The sequence below is a fragment of the Geotrypetes seraphini genome, chromosome 5, assembly GCF_902459505.1.
Source record: "Geotrypetes seraphini chromosome 5, aGeoSer1.1, whole genome shotgun sequence".
NCBI classification, from domain to species: domain Eukaryota; kingdom Metazoa; phylum Chordata; class Amphibia; order Gymnophiona; family Dermophiidae; genus Geotrypetes; species Geotrypetes seraphini.
Window position 1 is genome coordinate 211,140,666 of NC_047088.1, and position 21,235 is coordinate 211,161,900.

The window sequence follows — 21,235 nt, forward strand, 5'->3', positions numbered from 1 at the left end:
GTAGCACTTCTGCAATGATCCTTAATATACTATTTTGTAACACCAATGTATTAATAGAGGCAAAATTTTCCACATTATCTGCAACTTAGTGCTCACTATTTTCCTGCCAGTACCTCCATGTATATAAGCCCAGTAAAAAAAAAAATAGCTGTATATTTTTGATATGGACCTTTTTTCACAAAGACCTTACTACATTCTCATGAGATGTACTTGATACATCTCTCTCTTTTTTTTTTTTTTTTTTTGCAAAAATATGTGTACTATGTGACCATAGCTAATGAGCTACTTTGCATAATAGTGACTCATAATGAGTTTTAAATTTTGGACATGTAAAATTATGCCTGAAATGTAGCTATTATCAAAGTAGATATAAAAATCCTCCTTGGCGTGTAAAATTTTATTAGAGGATGATTTGTGGATCATGGCAATATTCAACTGCTATCTGAATAGCTTATTCGGATAGCATTAGAGATAGTGGAGTCATTTTACTAAACTACAGTCAGTGTTGACACATGCTTACTGCACATTAAAAGTGCATACCGTGGGACTTGTGCTGCTGTCCCATGGGAAAGTTGCCTATCTGCATGCATACGCCGCATGCTAAAGTTTTTCAAAATTTTCTCTAAAGGAGCATGTTTAGGGGGTAGAGAATAGGCCTGACAGCGCTAATCAGTTAGCACATGAGGTATTGCTGTGCGGTAATTGATTAGCAGGGGGTTAGCATGTGGGCCCTTACTGCCTATAAAATAAGTGTTGGTAAGGGATCACGTGGTAACTCTTTATAGGCTGTGTGCCAATGGCAAAATTAGCACATAGCTGTTAAGTAGGAAAAGAGGAAGGCTGCCTATTTTCTGGCTGGAACACAAGTGGTCTTAGTGCATGAGAAATACACATGTAAGCAGTAAGCTAAGGTGGGTCTAGGACGATACATTGCGGCTGTTTAAGAGCCGCCAATTCCGTGCAGCCCTTTCATCGCTGCTTTTTAAGAGCCGGCATTTCAGTGTGGCCCTTTCATCGTGGGACTGTTCAATGCAGCATGTTGTGACACCCCCAATCCAGCATGTCTCATGGCGCATGTGGGGGAGGTGATGCTCCCCCACCCCCCTAATCCAGCACTTCACCCCACATTGTGATGCATATGGTAGCAGGGTGATGCTCCCCCACACCACCCTGATTCAGGACTCCACCTCAAATACCCCCCCCCCCCCCACCCATATCAGCACTCTACCTCAACTAGTACTCCACCTCACCTCGATCTAGCAGCACTGAACAGTCCCGCGATGAAAGTGCGTCATTGAACTGGTCGCTTTTAAAGGGCCATGCTGAATGGTCCCATTCTGAGCTAAGGCCCCTTTTGCTGTGGTTTTAATAAAAGGACCCCAGTGTTTTCTGAATAATTATCTAAATGAAGGTACTGAAAATTGCCACTTTTCCAGATAAATCATGCCTCTGCTCTGGCACTATCTAGATGGAGGGAACTCAATAAATAGACTGATTTTTTTGGCACTCATTTTTGAGTGCTAAGTGCTGATTCTCATGCTTAACTTTAGGCACCCAGGTTTACGTCTCTGAAACGGGGTGTAAACATTTGCACCCAAATTTGGCATGCTTAGCCAGTATCCTATAACTTTGCACATAATATTTTTGAATGCTCCTGACACACACCCTTGTCTCTCCCATGGCCATGCTTCATTATGGGAGTTAGGTGTCCTGCCTTGTAAAATACCATGCAGCCAGTTGTGGGTGCAAAATTTAAGGAGTACCAGTTACCATCAACAATTGTTTTTGGCACCCAATTATTGATGATTATTAGCTCGTTAAACAGTTAGATTGTATGCATATCTCAGCATCAGGCGTGATATATAGAATCTGGAGGATAATGCTGAGGAGGTGTGTAAAGTTATTTAGCAGCACAATCAGGATAATATGCTATTGAATATTTGTATCAGCAGAATTTATCTGGGTAGCAGTTGTATGAGTAATATTAAGTTCATGAACTCATCCTAGAAAAAGTGCTACATACCTCATTGCTGAATATCACTATGGTCACCTTCGACGTACTCCCCTTGGGAAGCTATGTACCAACGCCAGCGCCTAGTCCACCCTTCAAAGCAATTTTGGAACTCTTTTTCTGGAATGGCCATCAGAGTTGTCGTTGTATTACCCTTGATGTCCTGAATGTCTTCAAAATATCATCCTTTCAATATTTCCTTTATCTTGGGGTAAAGAAGAAAGTCATTGGGGGCCAGATCAGGTGAGTAGGGAGGGTGTTCCAATACAGTTATTTGTTTTCTGGCTAAAAACTCCCTCACAAACAGTGCCATGTGAGCTGGTGCATTGTCATGATGCAAGAACCATGAGGAACCATTTTTGCACACACCTTTCTCATGCCAAGATTTTCAGTTAAGAATTGTCTGTTTATCGATATTTACATGATCTGCTATGCTTCTCACAGTCGGTCGACGATTGTGACGCACAATTTGATGATTTTTTGCAATGTTCTCGTCAGTTCTACTCATTACTGGCTGCCCTGACCTCTCTTCTTCAGCAACTCTCTCCCCTCAGAAAACCATTTAATCTATTTGTACACTGCCATTTTCTTCATGGCATCTTCCCTATAAACTTGGACTAACATTTCCCTGATTTCTGCACTGCCAAGTTTAACAAGAAATTTAATGTTTGTTTGATCTAATTCAAGCTCCGATGTTCTTGCGATGGCACACAAAAACATGCAACAACAATAATGAATACCACTCAGCAAGACATCACACGGTGACACACACAGCTGTGTATCACTGATATACCAAGGCCCCACTCTTTGGAATGCCCTCACATTAGACAAGATCACAAACCTCTAGGGACAAATTTAAATCCAAATTAAAAACCTTTCTTTTTAAAGACGCTTACCAGACGTAAAATAAGAACTCTTCCCCCTTAAATTTACACCTACATGGCAAAGAACAACAAACACTTAAGTGAAGTGACCCCCTTCTCCTAATGTACTTCCCATTCCTCTTCCCTGCCCCTTTTTAATTTTATTTTTTATCTCGATGTATTTTCACTTTCCCTCCCCCTCCTTTCCTTTTGTTTCATAAGTCTCATAGTTTATCCCCTAATTATCTGAATTCATTTGTTCCTAATGCTAATTAGTATTGTAAACCATCTAGACATCCCTTGATAGATGGTATATCAAGAACTGAATAAACTTGGTTATGAAACCTTACCGAGCTGTTTGTACAGTGCTGTCAACGTAAGCGCCCAGTGTCAAGTTCATGGAACTTAATTGTCAGAGCTTGTATAAGAAGCTGAAATAATTCACTCTGAAAATATGTAAACTAAATAAGAATTGGTGCTGCTGGGTCAGACCAGTGGTCCATCGTGCCCAGCAGACCGCTCATATGGTGGCCCCCAGGTCAAAGACCAGTACTCTAAATGAGTCCAGCCTCACTTGCCTCACCAGTTTAGCAGGAACTTGTCCAACTTTGTCTTGAATCCCTGAAGGGTGTTTTCCCCTATAACAGACTCAGCAGTGTATGTACTGTTAGTAATGTGTACTAGGGTTGTGCAAAGGAAAACATTTTGGTTCAGTTTTCCTTGGTTCAATCACCTATTTGCTTCAGTTTCAAATTATGAATTCAGCACACTGGTTTCATTTGATTCCATTAAAGTTAATAGGACAAACAATTTTCTACAACTGTGGGATTATGGCAGTGTACAGTAGCTAGTAGACAGGCCTAGGCCCTTAATAAATACAACTATACAGAGGGTTAAGTATGAAGTAGTGTTGCCCGATTTCCAATTCGAATTGATTCACCGATTCACTTCGGGTGAATCAATTTTAATCAATTCTCTTTTAAAAAAAATCATATTTATCGATTCAAGTTGGCCCTCTTGCCGCCGATCTATTTTTCCAAACCCATTCAGGCTTTCCATCTGTCGGAGTCCTTCCATCTAATGTAACTTCCTATTTTGTGAACCTGGAAGTTACCTCAGAAGAAAGGACTTTGGCAAAGGGAGCGCCGAGCAGACCTCAGCAGCAGCAATGTAATTTTTAAATTGGCTGACTCTCTCCTTCCCAGAACCATTTCTCCTCACCTCCCTGCATCTACCTTTTAATTCCAGGCAAAAGCAGCAGTAGCGAATGTGATTCACTACCCTGCCGCTAGTCTGGGCGTCTCCTCTCCATTCGACTTGCCAAGTAGAAACAGGAAATTTTCACTGAGAGCAGGCCTCAGTGGAGATAAGACGCAAGGAGTTTTGGCAGGAGAACTCTGTGGATCACTGAATCACTACCGCCACCAGCAACAAGTTTTAACATCACAATAAAGATAGATGGGGGGAGAGGGGAGATGGACTTGAACCCCAGTACTGTACTCTGCCCTATTACGTCCTCTGGAAGCGCATTCCAGGTGTCCACCACACGGGTAAAGAACAACTTCCTAGCATTCGTTTTAAATTTGTCTCCTTTCAACTTTTCTGAATGCCCTCTTGTTCTTTTATTTTTTGAAAGTTTGAAGAATCTGTCCCTCTCTACTCTCTATGCCCTTCATGATCTTGTAAGTCTCTATCATATCTCCTCTTCTCCAGGGAAAAGAGTCCCAGTTTCTCCTATCTCTCAGTGTATGAAAGCTTTTCCATACCTTTTATCAGACGTGTCCCTCTCCTCTGAACCCTCTCGAGTAACGCCATATCCTTCTTAAGGTACAGCGACCAATATTGGACACAGTACTCCAGATGTGGTGCACCATCGCCCGATACAACGGCAGGATAACTTCTTTTGTTCTGGTAGTAATACCCTTCTTGATTATACCTAGCATTTTATTCTCTCTCTTAGCGGCCGCTGCACACTGTGCCATCGGCTTCATTGTCATGTCCACTATTACCCCCAAGTCCCTTTCTAGGGTACTCTCATTCAGTAACATCCCTCCCAACGTATAGTTGTACCTCGGGTTTCTGCTTCCCACATGTAATACTTTACATTTCTCAACGTTGAACTTCATCTGTCATCTCGTCTCCCATTCCCCTAGTTTGTTCAAGTCCCTTTGCAATTCTTCACAGTTCTCTTTAGGCCGAGCTCCACTAAATAGTTTGGTGTCGTCCGCAAATTTTATTATCTCACACTTCGTCCCTGTTTCTAGATCATTTATGAATATATTAAATAGCAGTGGCTAACCTGGCTAACCTCCGACTCAGACCCATGTATAACCGAATTCTGCCCCAAAGGATACAAACTAGAGTTAGTCTGTCGAGAAAACAAACAAGGGGGAGGATTAGCCATTCTTGTAAGAAATAACCTCAAACTAAAAGTCCTTAATAAACACTCAACCTCCCTCTTAGACCTTCTAGCCTGCCAAATATCTGACGACACACTCAAAGGCACCTTGACATGCCTTCTCTGCTACATCACTCCAGGAAAGTGGATCGCCTCAAAACATGAACTCGAAGATTTCATCATCCAGAACTCTCTAAACTCTTCACATAACCTGCTCCTTGGAGACATAAATCTCCACTTAGAAGACCATACCTCCAAGCAAGTAGAAGGTTTACTTTCATATCTCGATGCCCTTTCCTATCAGATTCTTAACCCTCAACCCACTCACGAAAAAGGCCACCAACTTGATATTGCTGCATACACATCCCTAAACTCTCACACACCAGATATCCACATCTCCACCGGTACCTGGCATCCCTCCCTTTGGTCAGACCACTACAAATATACCTTCACCATCAACTGGACTAACAATAACAACAAACCCAAACCCCCAAAAAAGTACTTCAAGACTCGCCAGAAAATCAAACCCAACACATTCTGGGACAAAGTAGACCCCGCACTCATTTCCATCAACCCTAAAGAATTTGTAAGCCATTGGAGAACCCTAAGCGAAACAACCTTAAATGAGTTAGCCCCAGCAAAATCAAAACACAGAATCTGCAGACCTTCCGAAAAATGGTTCGACACCGAACTTCTCCAACTAAAAAGGCACTGTAGACAACTCGAAAGAGTCTGGAAAAAACCAAAACAGCATGGAGAAATCTAACCAGACAATATAAGATCAAACTTAAGGAAAAACGAAAAGCCTACTACTCCAAACTAATTGGCACTAACACACCAGACACTAAAACACTCTTCAACCTAGTAAGAAAACTAACTGACACCACACCATTCCTAGCCACTCAAGGAAACCACCCACCAACAGCCTCCCAACTAGCAGACCACTTCAAATACAAAATACGCACAATCAGAACCACTTTTAATAACTCACAGTCCAACCTCGACGAGATACTAATAAACCCCACAATGGAAGAAGCCATAACTGCTGACTGAACCTGGACCAACTTCCCAACAGTACAATGGACTGACTTGGACCGACTCTACAAAAAATACAGCCAAGCCTCATGTGATCTGAATAACTGCCCCTCATATCTACTAATGAATGCTACCCCTAATTTCAAAGCCAACTTCATGCAATGGATACAAATCACACTCAGAGAAGGCCAATTCCCACCAGAACTAGGCGAGATCATAATCACCCCTCTACTGAAAGATCGTAAAGGCCAATTGACTCTCCCTCTAACTATAGACCCATCGCCTCGATCCCATTATACGTTAAAATAATAGAAGGTCTTGTTGCACAATATCTCACAAATTACCTGGAAAACCATAACTTACTCCATCCCTCACAATCAGGATTCAGAACAAACCATAGCACAGAGACATTATTAGCAACACTACTGGATACAGCCCGACAATACCTCAGTAAAGGAAGTAGGATACTAATTATCCAACTAGATCTTTCTGCTGCATTTGACCTAGTAGATCACACCATACTACTCCAGATAATAGATGCCATAGGGATCTCAGGTGGGGTATACAACTGAATCCAAGGATTCCTTAAAACAAGAACCTATAGAATAAAGTCTAACGATCTCGAATCAGCCCCATGGTCTAACCCCTGTGGAGTCCCACAAGGGTCACCACTATCGCACATCCTCTTCAATCTATTCATATCCTCCCTTGGTACAACTCTAGATACCCTAAATATAATATCATTCATTTACGCAGACGACATAACCATTCTGCTCCCCTTCGATAACCAAGACCCCAACTCAACAGGACACCTGGAAACAACTCTGAAAGCAGTGGAAAAATGGATGACAAACCACAAATTGAAGCTTAACTCTGATAAAACAAAATTCTTACTACTTGAAAAGGACAAAAACCCTTCCATAACAGAATTGGTAATAAATGTAACCAAATATCCAATACAGACATCTCTTAAAATCCTTGGAGTATTGATAGATAGATGCTGCACAATGCAGACTCAAATCAACAAAACAACACAAAAAGCATACTTCACCATGCGTAACCTACGAAAAATAAGAAAATTCTTCAATAAAGAACAATACAGGATCATAGTCCAATCCCTTATACTAGGACTATTGGACTACTGCAACATCCTCTACCTACCTTGTCCAATAAACTTAATTAAACAACTACAGTCCGTTCAGAACACAGCTCTCGGGCTAATCTATTCACTCGGAAAATTTGACCACATCACCAATGCCTACCTAGACTCACACTGGCTACCCATACAAGCCAGAATCCAATTCAAATTATTTGTTCTATTATACAAAGTAATAAACGGAACTTCGCCTACCTACCTAAACAATCGCCTAAATCGAAACCTTTCACCCAGAATTAGGAGAACCCAGACACCATTCTCCTACCCACCACTCAAAGGTACCCAACGCAAAAAACTATACGACAGCCTCCTAGCTACTAAAGCAGCAAAACTTGACCCCTCCATATCCAACCTATTGACTACAACAACAGACTATAAAGCATTCCAAAAAGAAATAAAAACACTACTATTCAAAAAACATATTCGGTTAACCTAACCTAACATGAATCCCACCATGCTGGAATCTTCTTCTCTATGTCACAAAATAACCTGAAACCTCACTATGTAACTTGAAACCAACTACCTCCTAATGTAATGTAACTTCCTGGAAATGTCCAGCTATCTCCCAATGTAATGTAACTTCCTGGAAATGCCCAGTTATCTTCCAATGTAATCTGCTTAGAACCGCAAGGTATAAGCGAAATAGAAATCCGTAATGTAATGTAATGTAATGTAACCTGCTTCTTCTCTCGATGACACCACACAGTTGGAAACTCTTCAGTCTTCTTTTATGTTGAACCTGAAGCAAAGCCCTTAAGAGCCCTAAACTTCCACTTACTCTTGGCAGACATTGTTGAATAAATGCAATGGCAGGCACCAAGATGTGGGGGGGGGGGAGGGGAGCACATAAAGCTGTTTAAGGGAGCAACTCATGCTTTCTACCTTCTTTTCCTTTTATTTTTGCATGTATCAGGGATATATCCTTATGAGTGTGCAAGCATTCAAACTTATAATTCTTATAGATCTCCCAATATTTGTGTGCAGATTTATATAAACATGTTCGTACTTATGAGATTTCCAAGGTCTTTGGGGCTCATAATCAAAAAAACTAAAACATCAAAAAAAAAAAACCCTGCCTGTCAGAATTTGGATGTCCTAATCGCCGGGACATCCAAGTGTCAATAATTGAAACTGTCTACTGAGATATTTCATCCACTTTGTGTCCAGAGTTCCAGGGGGAATGTTATGGGCATGTTTTGGGCGGACTTAACTTAGACATCTTGTGGTGATAATTGAACCTTTCCCAAAACATCCTGGATGGAACTTAGACATTCAGAGCTAGACCTGTTTTAGAAGCATTTAAGTGCTACAAAGGTACCCAAACTGACCAGATAACCACTGGATACATTAAGATATGACCCCCCCTACTCCTCAGTAACCTCCTCCCACCCCTCAAAAATCTGAATGAAAGAGTATATACCTGTCTCTAGAAGAGTAGAACTTGGTATGGGAAAGCATAGTAGAGCATCACACAGGTGTCTTAAGTAACCTGGTGGAAAAGCTAATGATGTAAACTAAGGAAAGAAGGGCGATTTAAATCTCATAAATATCTCAAACACAACCCCACACAGAACAAACGAACCTGCTCAGCAACGCTACAAGGCTTAAACATACATACACCCAACCATCCACAGCAGGAGAAACACTCAATCAAACAGAAAACAAAAAAAGAAGTGGAGAAAAAGCCTCAGTTCAGCTTCATTTGGCAAAAAAATCCACTTCACATCCACTCCTACACAAACAAACTAGTAGGGTGAAGAAAGCACTGTAATAGCTTGCAAAGTCAATGTTCAAAAGCACCAGGGGTGCATAACCCTACACGTGAAAAAAATGTGGCAACAGGGCCCAAAGACACAGTGATCCGAAATCATAGCATTAGGCCAAAAAAACCACTTAGCTGCTAAAGTCTATCAGATATGTCTCAATCCAGCGTAGTAACAGTTTCGCCAGTTCTTGCGTCAGGGGTATCCACACGGCTTCATCTGCCATGTCCACGGATCCTTCGGTGCTCCTCTAGTACACCCACCACGTCATGAATCGCAAAAAAGGTGCAGGAAAAACAGTAAATCACACACGCTGAAAAAGCAGCACAGACTCCTCCCCTTGCTGACATCCACCAATCCAGTAGCCTTCAGGACCCAAAGAAAGCCACCCACTCAATCCGGGCATTCAATCCATCAGGCTGCACCAATTTTAACAGATAGATCCACCTTTGCTCCTTCTGCCACAGGAGACGTCTCCAGTTACCACGGCGAGTGGAATAAACCACCTGCTCAATCACAGTACATTGTAAAGATCCAAAATCATGACAGAACTCCATACAGTGTGCTACGAGAGGCTCCTCTATACGCCGAGTGTTCAAGCAAGATCTATGCTCAATCAATCTGATCTTCAGCTGTCGATATGTGTGTCCCACATATATGTTCAAACAGGGACAAACAATAATATATATCACTCCTTCTGTCAAACATGAGGTGAACCGGCTTAGTTTAAACACCCGACCAGTCTGAGGATGAATAAACACATCAGATACAATCATCATGGAGCACACTGAACAATGGCCATAACAACGGTGACCCCCTGGAGTCACTGTCTGTGAATCTGACACAACAGGTCTCAATGTACTTGGACTTAAAATGTCACTCAAATTTTGATTACGCCCATATGAAAATAAAATCCTGAGATGTTGCAGGCTAGGATGTAATTGCAAAATGGGTAAGGGTCGACGAATTACTCCCTGAGATCTCCTGGACAAATGATTAAAAGTAGACACAAAGGGGACCCTATTTTGGATAGACCGTGCAGTACGATATTCCAATAAAGCCTCCCGATGGTTATACGGGGCTCTTTTCCGCGCTTTCACTACTACTTGCGCCGGATATCCCCTATATAACAACTTATCCTGTAAGGTGGCAGACTGCACAAGGAATTCAGGAGTTGAGCTGCAAATGCGCCTATAACGAAGAAATTGGGCGAAAGGGATACTAGTCTTCATCGGGTAAGGATGTCAAACTGTAGAATAGTGTTATGATCAGTCTCCTTCACATAGACCGTTGTTCCGCCACTTATTTCTGTCAAATGGGATGATCAGTGACACTCAGAAAAGCACACAGACAATATAAAGCATAAACAATAACACTTTATTATACATATATAAGAATTAAATATAAAATAGCATCACCTTGACCCCATATAACGACCATCTTCACAATTAGGAATCCTTGCAATAGATAGATGGGTGGACCAAAGGACTGTCCCTTTAGACGTATTGGATTCTCCCTCCAGACGTCATGGATTCTGTCTGTCAGGGTTAGAATTCCGGTCTTATATAGGATGCAAACTGCGGAGTTCATAGTAAAAGCATAAACAGCTGGTCCTGCTATTACGATTAGTCCTGCTCTTTTGTTCTGTGTTTTGACAACACCCAGGACAGGATGTCAGAATGAGGTGTTGCAGAAAACTGTCTTTCCATCTGGTTTCACTCTCCCTTTGATGTTGTTTTGACAACACCTAGGTCAAGGAGGTGTTGTGGAAACCTTTGATGTTGTTTGGACAACATTCCGGTCCCATTTGGCGTTACTGTCCTTTTGATGTTATTAAGGAGGTGTTTGCAGAGACTGGTTTACCATCTGTCTTCACTATCCCTTTGATGCTATCCGGGTGACACGCAGGCAAAGGAAGTCAGAATATTCAGATAAACAAGGAGGTGTTGCAGTTTACTGTTCTTTTGATGCGGTTTGGGCAACTCCCAGGTCAAAAAAGGTCAAGATAGCAGATACTTGTTGTGGAAACCTTTGATGTTGCCTTGGCAACACCCAGATCAGATAAGCAGACTTGAGGAGACATATCAGTAGTATGCAGAGTTTCAGTTACCCCCCTGGCCATCTGCATAACAGTCCACCCCTGGATCCTTAAGTCTGTACCTCCGAATAAAAAGTCATCCAAATAAAGGGATAGAGTGTCCGTTTGTATTCACAATAGGTAAACCCACAATTAAGAAATGTTAATATAAGGATAGTTAAACAAAAATATAGAGTAAGGAATGAAGAAACACCTTTTGTGCCGTAGCCCTCCCTCTAGTAAAAGCATCCCACCAAGGGGGTGCAGTGGTAGCTTCAATGTGATCTGATTGCTATATTTTGCATGGCTTTCTTTATAGATGGCAATAAAATACATCAGCAAAAGAAAAATTAATATTTACATTTGATATAAACATATTGAAAAGGGAGCTTGAATAGCAGGAATCACAAGTTCAACAGTACTGCTAGCAACACAAACATTTTTATGTGATATTTCTTGTATAAAGGTATAACCTTGCGGTGGAATGGTCCATTGGCACAAATTGTAAAGAACATGGTTCATAGATGACACATTTGTTTTATTTTGTTCATCTATTTGTTGCCCATGATAAGTGGGAAACCCTAATTGGGGTCCCAATGTCAAAGGCATCACCATAAAAGGACACATTGTTTCATTTCAAAATTACACCATTTTCTATCTAAGGGTACAGAATGTGATGTGGTTTTAAATCAATGAGATAAAGTTAATTCTTTGTGATATCATTAACATTAACTGATCATATCGTAGCGTTAGTTCATAATTATGTACAGTATTTGGCACCCATTCACCTTCCCATCTAAATACATCTGCTACTCTGGAGCCAAAATATGCTTGTTTGCCAGCCAATATTTCAGAAACAATAGTATTTACTATACCTCAGGTTCTACATTTAGGTAAATTATTTCCTTATGTTCTAAACCTGGTATTCTTGCATTCCCTAATATTTCTTGCTAATTAGGCATTTTACTTGAAAGTATCACGTATAGGGAATCATGGAAATTAATAATCTTATTAATATTATATTTGTGCTCTTACTCATGGCTTACATACATTTAGGGTAGCATCATATTCACCATCGATCACTGCAGTTATCTGGTATCCCGTTTTTCTTAGCAGCTTTGGTTAGGGTCTGGCTATGCTCCAGTTTCAATAGGCTTGCTATGCCACTCACATGCCTTCACTCACGTAAGATTCACGTGCACCACCCCCAGAGACCAGCCCTAATGTGAAGTGGCAGGATATAGGCTCACTTCTATTCCCAAGTCGGTGCCACATAATAGCGTCATGGCATGGCACTGTATGGCTGGTTGCATGTCATCATCTTCTTGATCTGGTGAAATTTTCTCTTAACCCAGCATGTTAGCCAAATCATAAGAATAAGAGAGCAGAGCTGACCAATTCTATCACAAAGGGATGAAAGTCTATATGAAATAACATTTCCCAGTACGTGATTTTCCAAGGAAAATATTTCATCATGACTGTTTAGCTTCAATGCTTTAGTTACAATAAACATCCCTAGTGGTAAAAGAGAAGATAAGAGAAAAAGGAGAAAAACCACTTTATGTACAGAAGGTGATAACATGTGACACAATACTTGTGTGTAAGGTAGTATTAGTGTGAGATGAGAGAAACAACACTAATGCACTTAAAGGTATTCTGTAGGACATTCAGAAAATACACCTTTTTATGTTCTGGACATAATTATTATGTCATTTAAGAGAGACCATACACACGTACAGAATGTGATAACATTTGACACAATACTTGTGTGTAAGGTAGTATTTGTGTGAGATAAGAGAAACAACACTAATGCACTTAAAGATATTCTGTAGGACATTCAGAAAATACACCTTTTTATGTTCTGGACATAATTATTATGTCATTTAAGAGAGACCATACACACGTACAGAATGTAATACCAAAATACCTTATGTCAGAGATGTGCACTGCACTGTTTATACCTGGTAAGTTAAATAAAGAGAGACCATTTTTTTATTTTATTTAGCAAATATCAAATACCAATAAACACCATTTTACCAGGTATAAAGCTTTCTAATTTTTTCTCTTCAGATATCCTCTTATAATATAACCCATAACTAAATTATCATTGGGCTGTATGAGCCATAGCATAAAATCATTGTGAGCATGGTTTTCATAAGAAATTTTCTTGTATGTGGGGGAATCTTTTTTAGAAAGGGATATGGTACCATTTGGACTAATAGAAGGGGTGGAATAAACTCTGGAAATGGCCAATGTGCGATGTTGGGGTACCCCATAAGCTAAAACAGACAACACATAACAGAAACAGACAAACACAGAGCTCCGGCATGCTTTCTTCCATCGGTAATGATTCAGGGTTGAATTTAATCTGTAAATAAGCACACTATTAATCAAAAGAGTCATAAACAAATTTGGTATCCATTGGATTCCCACTATCAGGTCACAGTGCTGGAAGTATTTTAAATGTGGCACAGTGAAATTGGTTCTCCGGACCATGTCTGGATACTAAGCTTCTAAAAGAAAGAGAGATAGAAACTTAAGTTAATTGCTCTATATAGTTTTACTGGTCTTCTTTTCTATTTTCTTCCATTTCAAAGCTCTGTCACACAATCGTAAGAGAATGCAAGCAGGGAAGTTTTAATCTATAAAATATACAAGAGAGGTTTACGTGCAGGTACAGTGGTTCACAATGTTAGTGTTTGAGGTAAAAGACACTTGCAAAATTACTTGGAATGCAACTTCCTTATACTATCTAACAAAACTTTATACATTATAAAGGTCACTTAGCAATATTTCTACTTTTTTATTGTCCAACCTACCCCATATGTTACCCCAGATGTGAAATATGTTGCCTCCAGAATCCAAAAAGGCCCAAGTCTGTTTTTTACTTTGGGGAGAAGGGAAGTTTACAATTTTCTGTTTAACTTTCTCTATCACCTCTCGGCATCCTTTTGCCCATTTTCTGCTATAATCTTGTGATAGAAAGTGGGACTATGTAAGTATTTTTGTGGTAGTCTGGTAGATGTATATTGCCTCCCTTGCCAAGTGGATGCAAATTGTTCTGGACATTGCTCCACTATAGGAATAGTAAAAATGCATTGGTTCTCATAGGAATGACTGGCAATTTACCAAAACTATAGATTCCATCGGAAAGCTGTAATGTTAACCTTTAAAATTTGTAATATTCTTCCTGCTTGTATAATTTTCCCCCCAATCCTGATATTTATATTCCTCCACCCCAGTGTCCATTACAGCTTGTACCTTTTGCTCCCCAGATTTCTACTAAATATTTATCTCTACCTGTGGATGCTGTTCTAATTTGGTCCAGGCAAACACTGAGGCTCGGCATTCACATTATTGATCCTCCCAACACTTCCACCCTTTTAAATCAGGATAAAGAATGGAAGCAGTTTCCTCAGGGGGGGCCGTTGGCACCAAAATATCCTCCCTCTCTCCTTTGTTCACTTGTGCTTGTGGCATAGATTTATTTCCCAGTCCTCTACTTTTGTACATTCCCCATAATGTCCCTGTATATTTTCCATCTATTTCTTCCCTCTTTACACCATCTTTTATTAATGCCAAAAACATATTCCTCCGAGACACCCGCTTAGCCCTGTTTGAATTGGATTGTCCTTTTCTTTTTGTATCAAAAGTATTTTGAGGTCCCCAGTCCCCCCGATCTCCTAACTGTCGGACCACTTCTAAGGCTTCCAAAATAGTCCTGTCTATTTGATTGATCAACAAAGTTATCATTACCTGTTTGTATGCCGGTGCAGCATACTTAATAATTTTATTTCTCATGGACACAGTAAAAGGTAATGACATATATATGTCAGTGTGACCTATTATTAAGGCTACCTTCATAGTATCCTCCTTAATTTTCATTTGAGCATCTTTTAATGTATACCAAATTTTATCATTTGAGGGCCAATCAGATTCAAGTGGATATCGCTTCGTGACACCCCTACTAATTATCTCTAATAAAGACCATTGGGCATTTTTTGCAGGATAAGGATCTTCCTGTAATGCATTTTGTACTGCTACTTCTTGACTAATTTGAACAAATTTAGGGGCATCTGTGGCATCCCACATAATCCCTGCTGTGCCCAGCTCCTGCACCCGAATTACCCATTGTATTAGTGGTTCCCCAGGCTGCTGTGTAAAGCGTGCCATCGTATCCATGATTTCATGTGGAGTAACATCCTCCCTAACATTATCTCTAGTTAGATTTTCTCCTGTTTGCAGATTTCCCTGTAATCTTTGTCTCCTCACAGGCTCTGCTTCTAAACTTTCTGCCTGTTCTCCTTCAACACATATATCCTCCTCACTGTTATTAGAATTTGAATCCCAAATTTCCCCATCCCGTTTGTTTGGATTCCAATTATCCGGCAGATGATAAATTAAGATTTTAACTTTTCTGTCACTCACTTTCCACCTCCGTTTCTTGTATTTATATCGTGCACATGGCCTAGCTGCCTTTTCTGTTACATTTTGATAGGTGTCTACCTTATCCATTAACAACTTATTCTGACATTGTAGCATTTTAATGGCATGCTGTTGATTATACCTTTTCTTTTCCAGCTCTCCTAATTTCAATTGTAATTCCTGTTTAGCTTCATGCAAATTCCTCCAGTCTGACAAAATCATCCTTCCTTGTCTAGAAATTCCTTCTTGCTCTTCTCCTTTTGAGATTTTCACCTTTTGTAAGGAGGCACATAATTCATGTGGATCCCCACTTCCAAAAGTACAGGATTCACTTAATCCTGCTTCTACAGACCACTCAGTGGCCATTAATTTACCTATACTGTCATTCCCATTCGGAATGGAGGGATTGGGAGCCTGCTCCTCAACCCCTTGTTTTCTAGTTAGCTTTTCTGACCACATTGATCAACCCCACTTCTGGTACCAATTTGTTCTGCCACTTATTTCTGTCAAATGGGATGATCAGTGACACTCAGAAAAGCACACAGACAATATAAAGCATAAACAATAACTTTATTATACATATATAAGAATTAAATATAAAATAGCATCACCTTGACCCCATGTAACGACCATCTTCACAATTGGGAATCCTTGCAATAGATAGATGGGTGGACCAAAGGACTATCCCTTTAGACGTATTGGATTCTCCCTCCAGACGTCATGGATTCTGTCTGTCAGGGTTAGAATTCCGGTCTTATATAGGATGCGAACTGCGGAGTTCATAGTAAAAGCATAAACAGCTGGTCCTGCTATTACGATTAGTCCTGCTCTTTTGTTCTGTGTTTTGACAACACCCAGGTCAGGATTTCAGAAGGAGGTGTTGCAGAAAACCATCTTTCCATCTGGTTTCACTCTCCCTTTGATGTTGTTTTGACAACACCTAGGTCAAGGAGGTGTTGTGGAAACCTTTGATGTTGTTTGGACAACATTCCGGTCCCATTTGGCGTTACTGTTCTTTTGATGTTATTAAGGAGGTGTTTGCAGAGACTGGTTTACCATCTGTCTTCACTATCCCTTTGATGCTATCCGGGCGACACGCAGGCAAAGGAAGTCAGAACATTCAGATAAACAAGGAGGTGTTGCAGTTTACTGTCCTTTTGAAGCGGTTTGGGCAACTCCCAGGTCAAAAAAGGTCAAGATAGCAGATACTTGTTGTGGAAACCTTTGATGTTGCCTTGGCAACACCCAGATCAGATAAGCAGACTTGAGGAGACATATCAGTAGTATGCAGAGTTTCAGTTACCCCCCTGGCCATCTGCATAACAACCGTCGTACACAGCGACCCAGCAGATAACTCAATCATCACATCCAAAAAGGCAATCTTCTCATGATGAAACTTCAAATCAAACTTTAATGCAGGATGACACGCATTCAAGTAATCACAAAATGACATTAACTCCTCCAGGGACCCACACCACAGACAAAAAATATTGTCTATGAATCGAGCCCATCCACCCATAGATTTAAAAAACATAGAAGGATAAACATATTTTTCTTCAAAATAACCCATGTATAGGTTGGCAATTGTAGGCACGAAGGTAGCACCCATGGCCACCCCAGATAGTTGCATAAAAAATTGGCCCTCGAAAACAAAATAATTCATCTTCATAGCCAGAGAGGTAAGTCTAACCAGAAAGTCAGGGGGAATCAATTGTGGGCGAGGTAATGTATCCAAACAGTGTTACTCCACCTCTAAAGCCTCATCTTGGGGAATTGAGGTGTATAGGGGAGGCTACATCAATCGTCACCAAAAAGGTGACCTCAGACATCCTTGGCTCCCAGCTGGTAAGTAAATTCAAGAAATGGGTAGTGTCGATCAATAAAGAAGTAACCCCTACCACACAAGGTTGAAGATGAACATCAACAGATGAAGCCGTGTGGATACCCCTGACGCAGCAAGAACTGGCGAAACGGGAGATTCCCCATTGGGTACTCTAGCTGCTGTGTTACTACGCTGGATTGAGACATATCTGATGGACTTTAGCAGCTAAGTGGTTTTTTTGGCCTAATGCTATGATTTCGTATCACTGTGCCTTTGGGCCCTGTTGTCACATTTTTTTTCACGTATGGGGTTATGTACCCCTGGTGCTTTTGAACATTGACTTTGCAAGCTATTACAGTGCTTTCTTCACCCTACCAGTTTGTTTCTGTAGGAGTGGATGTGAAGTGGATTTTTTTGCCAAATGAAGCTGAACTGAGGCTTTTTCTCCACTTCTTTTTTTGTTTTCTGTTTGATTGAGTGTTTCTCCTGCTGTGGATGGTTGGGTGTATGTATGTTTAAGCCTTGTAGCATTGCTGAGCAGGTTCGTTTGTTCTGTGTGGGGTTGTGTTTGAGATATTTATGGGAAAAGCTAATGAACCATATAGAGGAGGACCCAGGCCCACTCTAACAACTACATTTATGGTGGAAAGTGTGAGCCAATCAAAACCCTACTCTGCTGCCATATAGGTGCCACCTGAAGCCATGAGAGCTATTGGGGTTGTAGGTAGAATCTAGTAAGTTTTGGGGAAGTTCAGCATAAATTATAAGGGGTATAAAGTGAGATGTACTTCTGGCACCCTTTATGTGAAGTTCACAGTAGTGCCTTCTAAAGTGTCCCACTGCTCCTGGCATGCCTGTGTGGCATTCCATCACAATGATGGCCATTCCTGTGTTCAAATGGTCCGGATTTAGATGTTTTCAATTTGGAAATTTCTGTGGTCGAAATAGGATATAAAGTTAGGTGTCCTAAGGGTTAGATGTCCTATTTGCCAAGACATCTAAGTAGGTGATTAAAAAATAATAATTTTGGGGGGGATGTCTGGTGGTTCAACTTTCAAAAATGGACATTTCTGTGTTTCCGACTTTGGATGTTTAGCGGGAAATGTCCAAGTTGCACTTAGACGTTCATTTTGAAAATGGCCTTCCATGTGTTTGAATACTGAAATGTTATTTATAAACTTGTTTGAATCTGTTGGGAACAGTGAGAAACAATTCCACTCATGTATTCTGAAACCATACTTATTCAAGATGTGTTTCAGAATAAAATGCAACAATGACACACATATTCCTCAGCTAACAGACCCAGACGTTAATGTATGAGTATATTAGATATATTTTAAGCAGATGAAGAGGTTTTGAAAAACACTAGAATCACTGGGTCACCAACAATTCAGACCAGTTCCAAGAATGCCTTGAAAAAAATCTGTTTCCAATTTCAGACTTAAAACTTGCAAAGTTTGCCAAGGTTTTTTCAACATATGTGGAGAAGTCTGCACTGGGCTTGGCTTATGACATTGCTGTATAAGCAGACTGCTCCTCCTTTCCTGTAAACAGCTCTCATTGATTCGGAGACCAGCATCTAAAGCTCTTTTTTCTTTCATTCACCATAAAATAAAAATGAAGGTCAGTACATTCTGCTTAAGGGTAGAAAGTTTTAAATGTGTAGTAATTGTTTTAAGGTGTTCTGTTGTCTATCAATTCAAATGCAACCTTAACTACAACAATCATTCAGTGACCAGACTGCAAAACGTTTATTGCCTTATTGCTTCTTAGCTGAATTGCTATCTAGAAAGTTAATTTTGCGTGATAGGGGAAGGAAGAAAAAAAATAGTCACTTTCCTAAAGAATCTACAGAAATGTGTTTTTGGTATATTCACACAATAGACAAACAGTCGTAGAATGTGTAACTTTGACTGAAAAAAAACTAAGAAACCTGAAAAGAAGATTTTTTTTTCCCATTGTGTTTTGCAGACTCCACAAAAATTATTACTTGGTATAATTGCCCTTACTGTGATTTCAATTTCCATAACTTGTATTGTGCTGCTGGCATCAGCAGGTAAGCTTGCCTTAAGGTGTCGATAGTGATAAATAAAAAAAATCCTCCAACAACTAATAGATCTAGTATTCTTGCTTTCAAGATACATAAAAATGTTAATTTCTACCTCCCTTACATGGCAGACTACCAATTCTGCTATAGCTTTATCATTTTGTAGGAATGTAGACTTGGCATGAGAGTAAGACTGCAAATTACAGATCTTGGAAAAATTTCTGTAATGTGATATGCATTATAGCCAAAACTGAAGCATAAAGTTTTGACTTTACAGCATAATGTGTTCTAGCAGGACTGAGAATGTATGTTTTCCCGTCATCCATTACTTTCATGTAGTTTCCTTTCTTAATCACGATGAAAGCTGATTAATTACACCAAGAGGCCATACAGCAGGCTTTCCTGCTTAAAATATTTTATTTCCTCACATGATCAGGAGAAAGGAGAAGGGGAGAGGCCAGGATGCTGCCCAGCATTTATTTTTTTTTTTTGGTTGATTGTTTCAAGACGGATTAAACTGCTATAATCATTTTCCACATTTTTTTTTCAACTCTTTAGAAAGGCATAGTGCTTTGATTTTTCATTTTCTGACAAATTATAGTGTAGAATTAAAGGCGCCCCTTACTCTTATTTATTTATTTATTCATTCAATTTTCTATACTGTTCTCCCAAGAGAGCTCAGTTTATTCAGGCACTCAAGCATTTTTCCCTGTCTGTCCCGGTGGGCTCTCAATCTATCTAATGTAGCTGGAGTGATGGGGGAGGGGGGTAAAGTGACTTGCCTAGGGTCACAAGGAGCAGTGTGGGTTGAACCCACAACCTCAGGGTGCTGAGGCTGTAGCTTTAACCACTGCACCACTCTAGAAATCAAAATGTAGCAAAAGTGAGCCAAGTATAGGACAATCAAGCCATTGTGACATCACTGATGAGGTTGGTTCCTAGGCATTGGTGGAATGAGGCATTATGTTGTCACAATAAAAGCGCTGGTTATTAGAGGCTGAAGCTTTTCACACTATTTATTTATTCAATTTTCTATACCGTTCTCCCAGGGGAGCTCAGAACAGTTTACATGAATTTATTCAGGTACTCAAGCATTTTTCCCTGCCTATCCCGGTGGGTTCACAATCCATCTAATGTAGCTGGGGCAATGGGGGGATTAAGTGACTTGCCCATGGTCACAGGGAGCAGTGTGGGTTTGAACCCACAACCCCAGGCTGTAGCTTTAACCACCTTCCTCCCCTCTCCACAACCACTCTTCCTTTAGAAATTCTACTACTCCTCTCTGGGAAGACGGTGAAAGGTGGCAGTGACCCATGCATCTTTGTTCTGTAATTGATCTTCAGGGATCAACTGGGAAGATGCTGTTGAACAACCGGGAGTCATGACAAACGTTATCCCTAAAGTGATGCGTCAATGCTGTGCTGATGCATTGATAGCGTTTCAGGGTTCAATGCAATTGGTACTGCAGCAGTACAACTGAGTGTTTAGTATTATTTAAGCAAAGGAGCAAGAAGAGTGAGTGGCAGCAATTATTCTTTGACCTCTGAAAGTGGTTGTGGGTCTACATAACATGGTTGCTTCCAGGGTCATTACAGGGCATTATGGGCTGGATTCTAATTAGTGTTCAAAGTTAGGTGC

General features: G+C 40.4%; 1 protein-coding gene across 1 annotated transcript in view; it reads left to right on the forward strand.

Annotated features, from left to right (window-relative positions):
* The first annotated feature begins 19,036 nt into the window (after positions 1-19,036).
* The window catches only part of FAP (fibroblast activation protein alpha), a 201,779-nt gene continuing 199,580 nt past the window's right edge, over positions 19,037-21,235 (forward strand). Inside the window, exons 1-2 of the mRNA XM_033944547.1 lie at positions 19,037-19,173; positions 19,522-19,606. Of these exons, the coding sequence (XP_033800438.1) occupies positions 19,168-19,173; positions 19,522-19,606 (91 nt within the window). The 5' untranslated portion in view covers positions 19,037-19,167. The remainder of the gene's footprint in view (positions 19,174-19,521; positions 19,607-21,235) is intronic.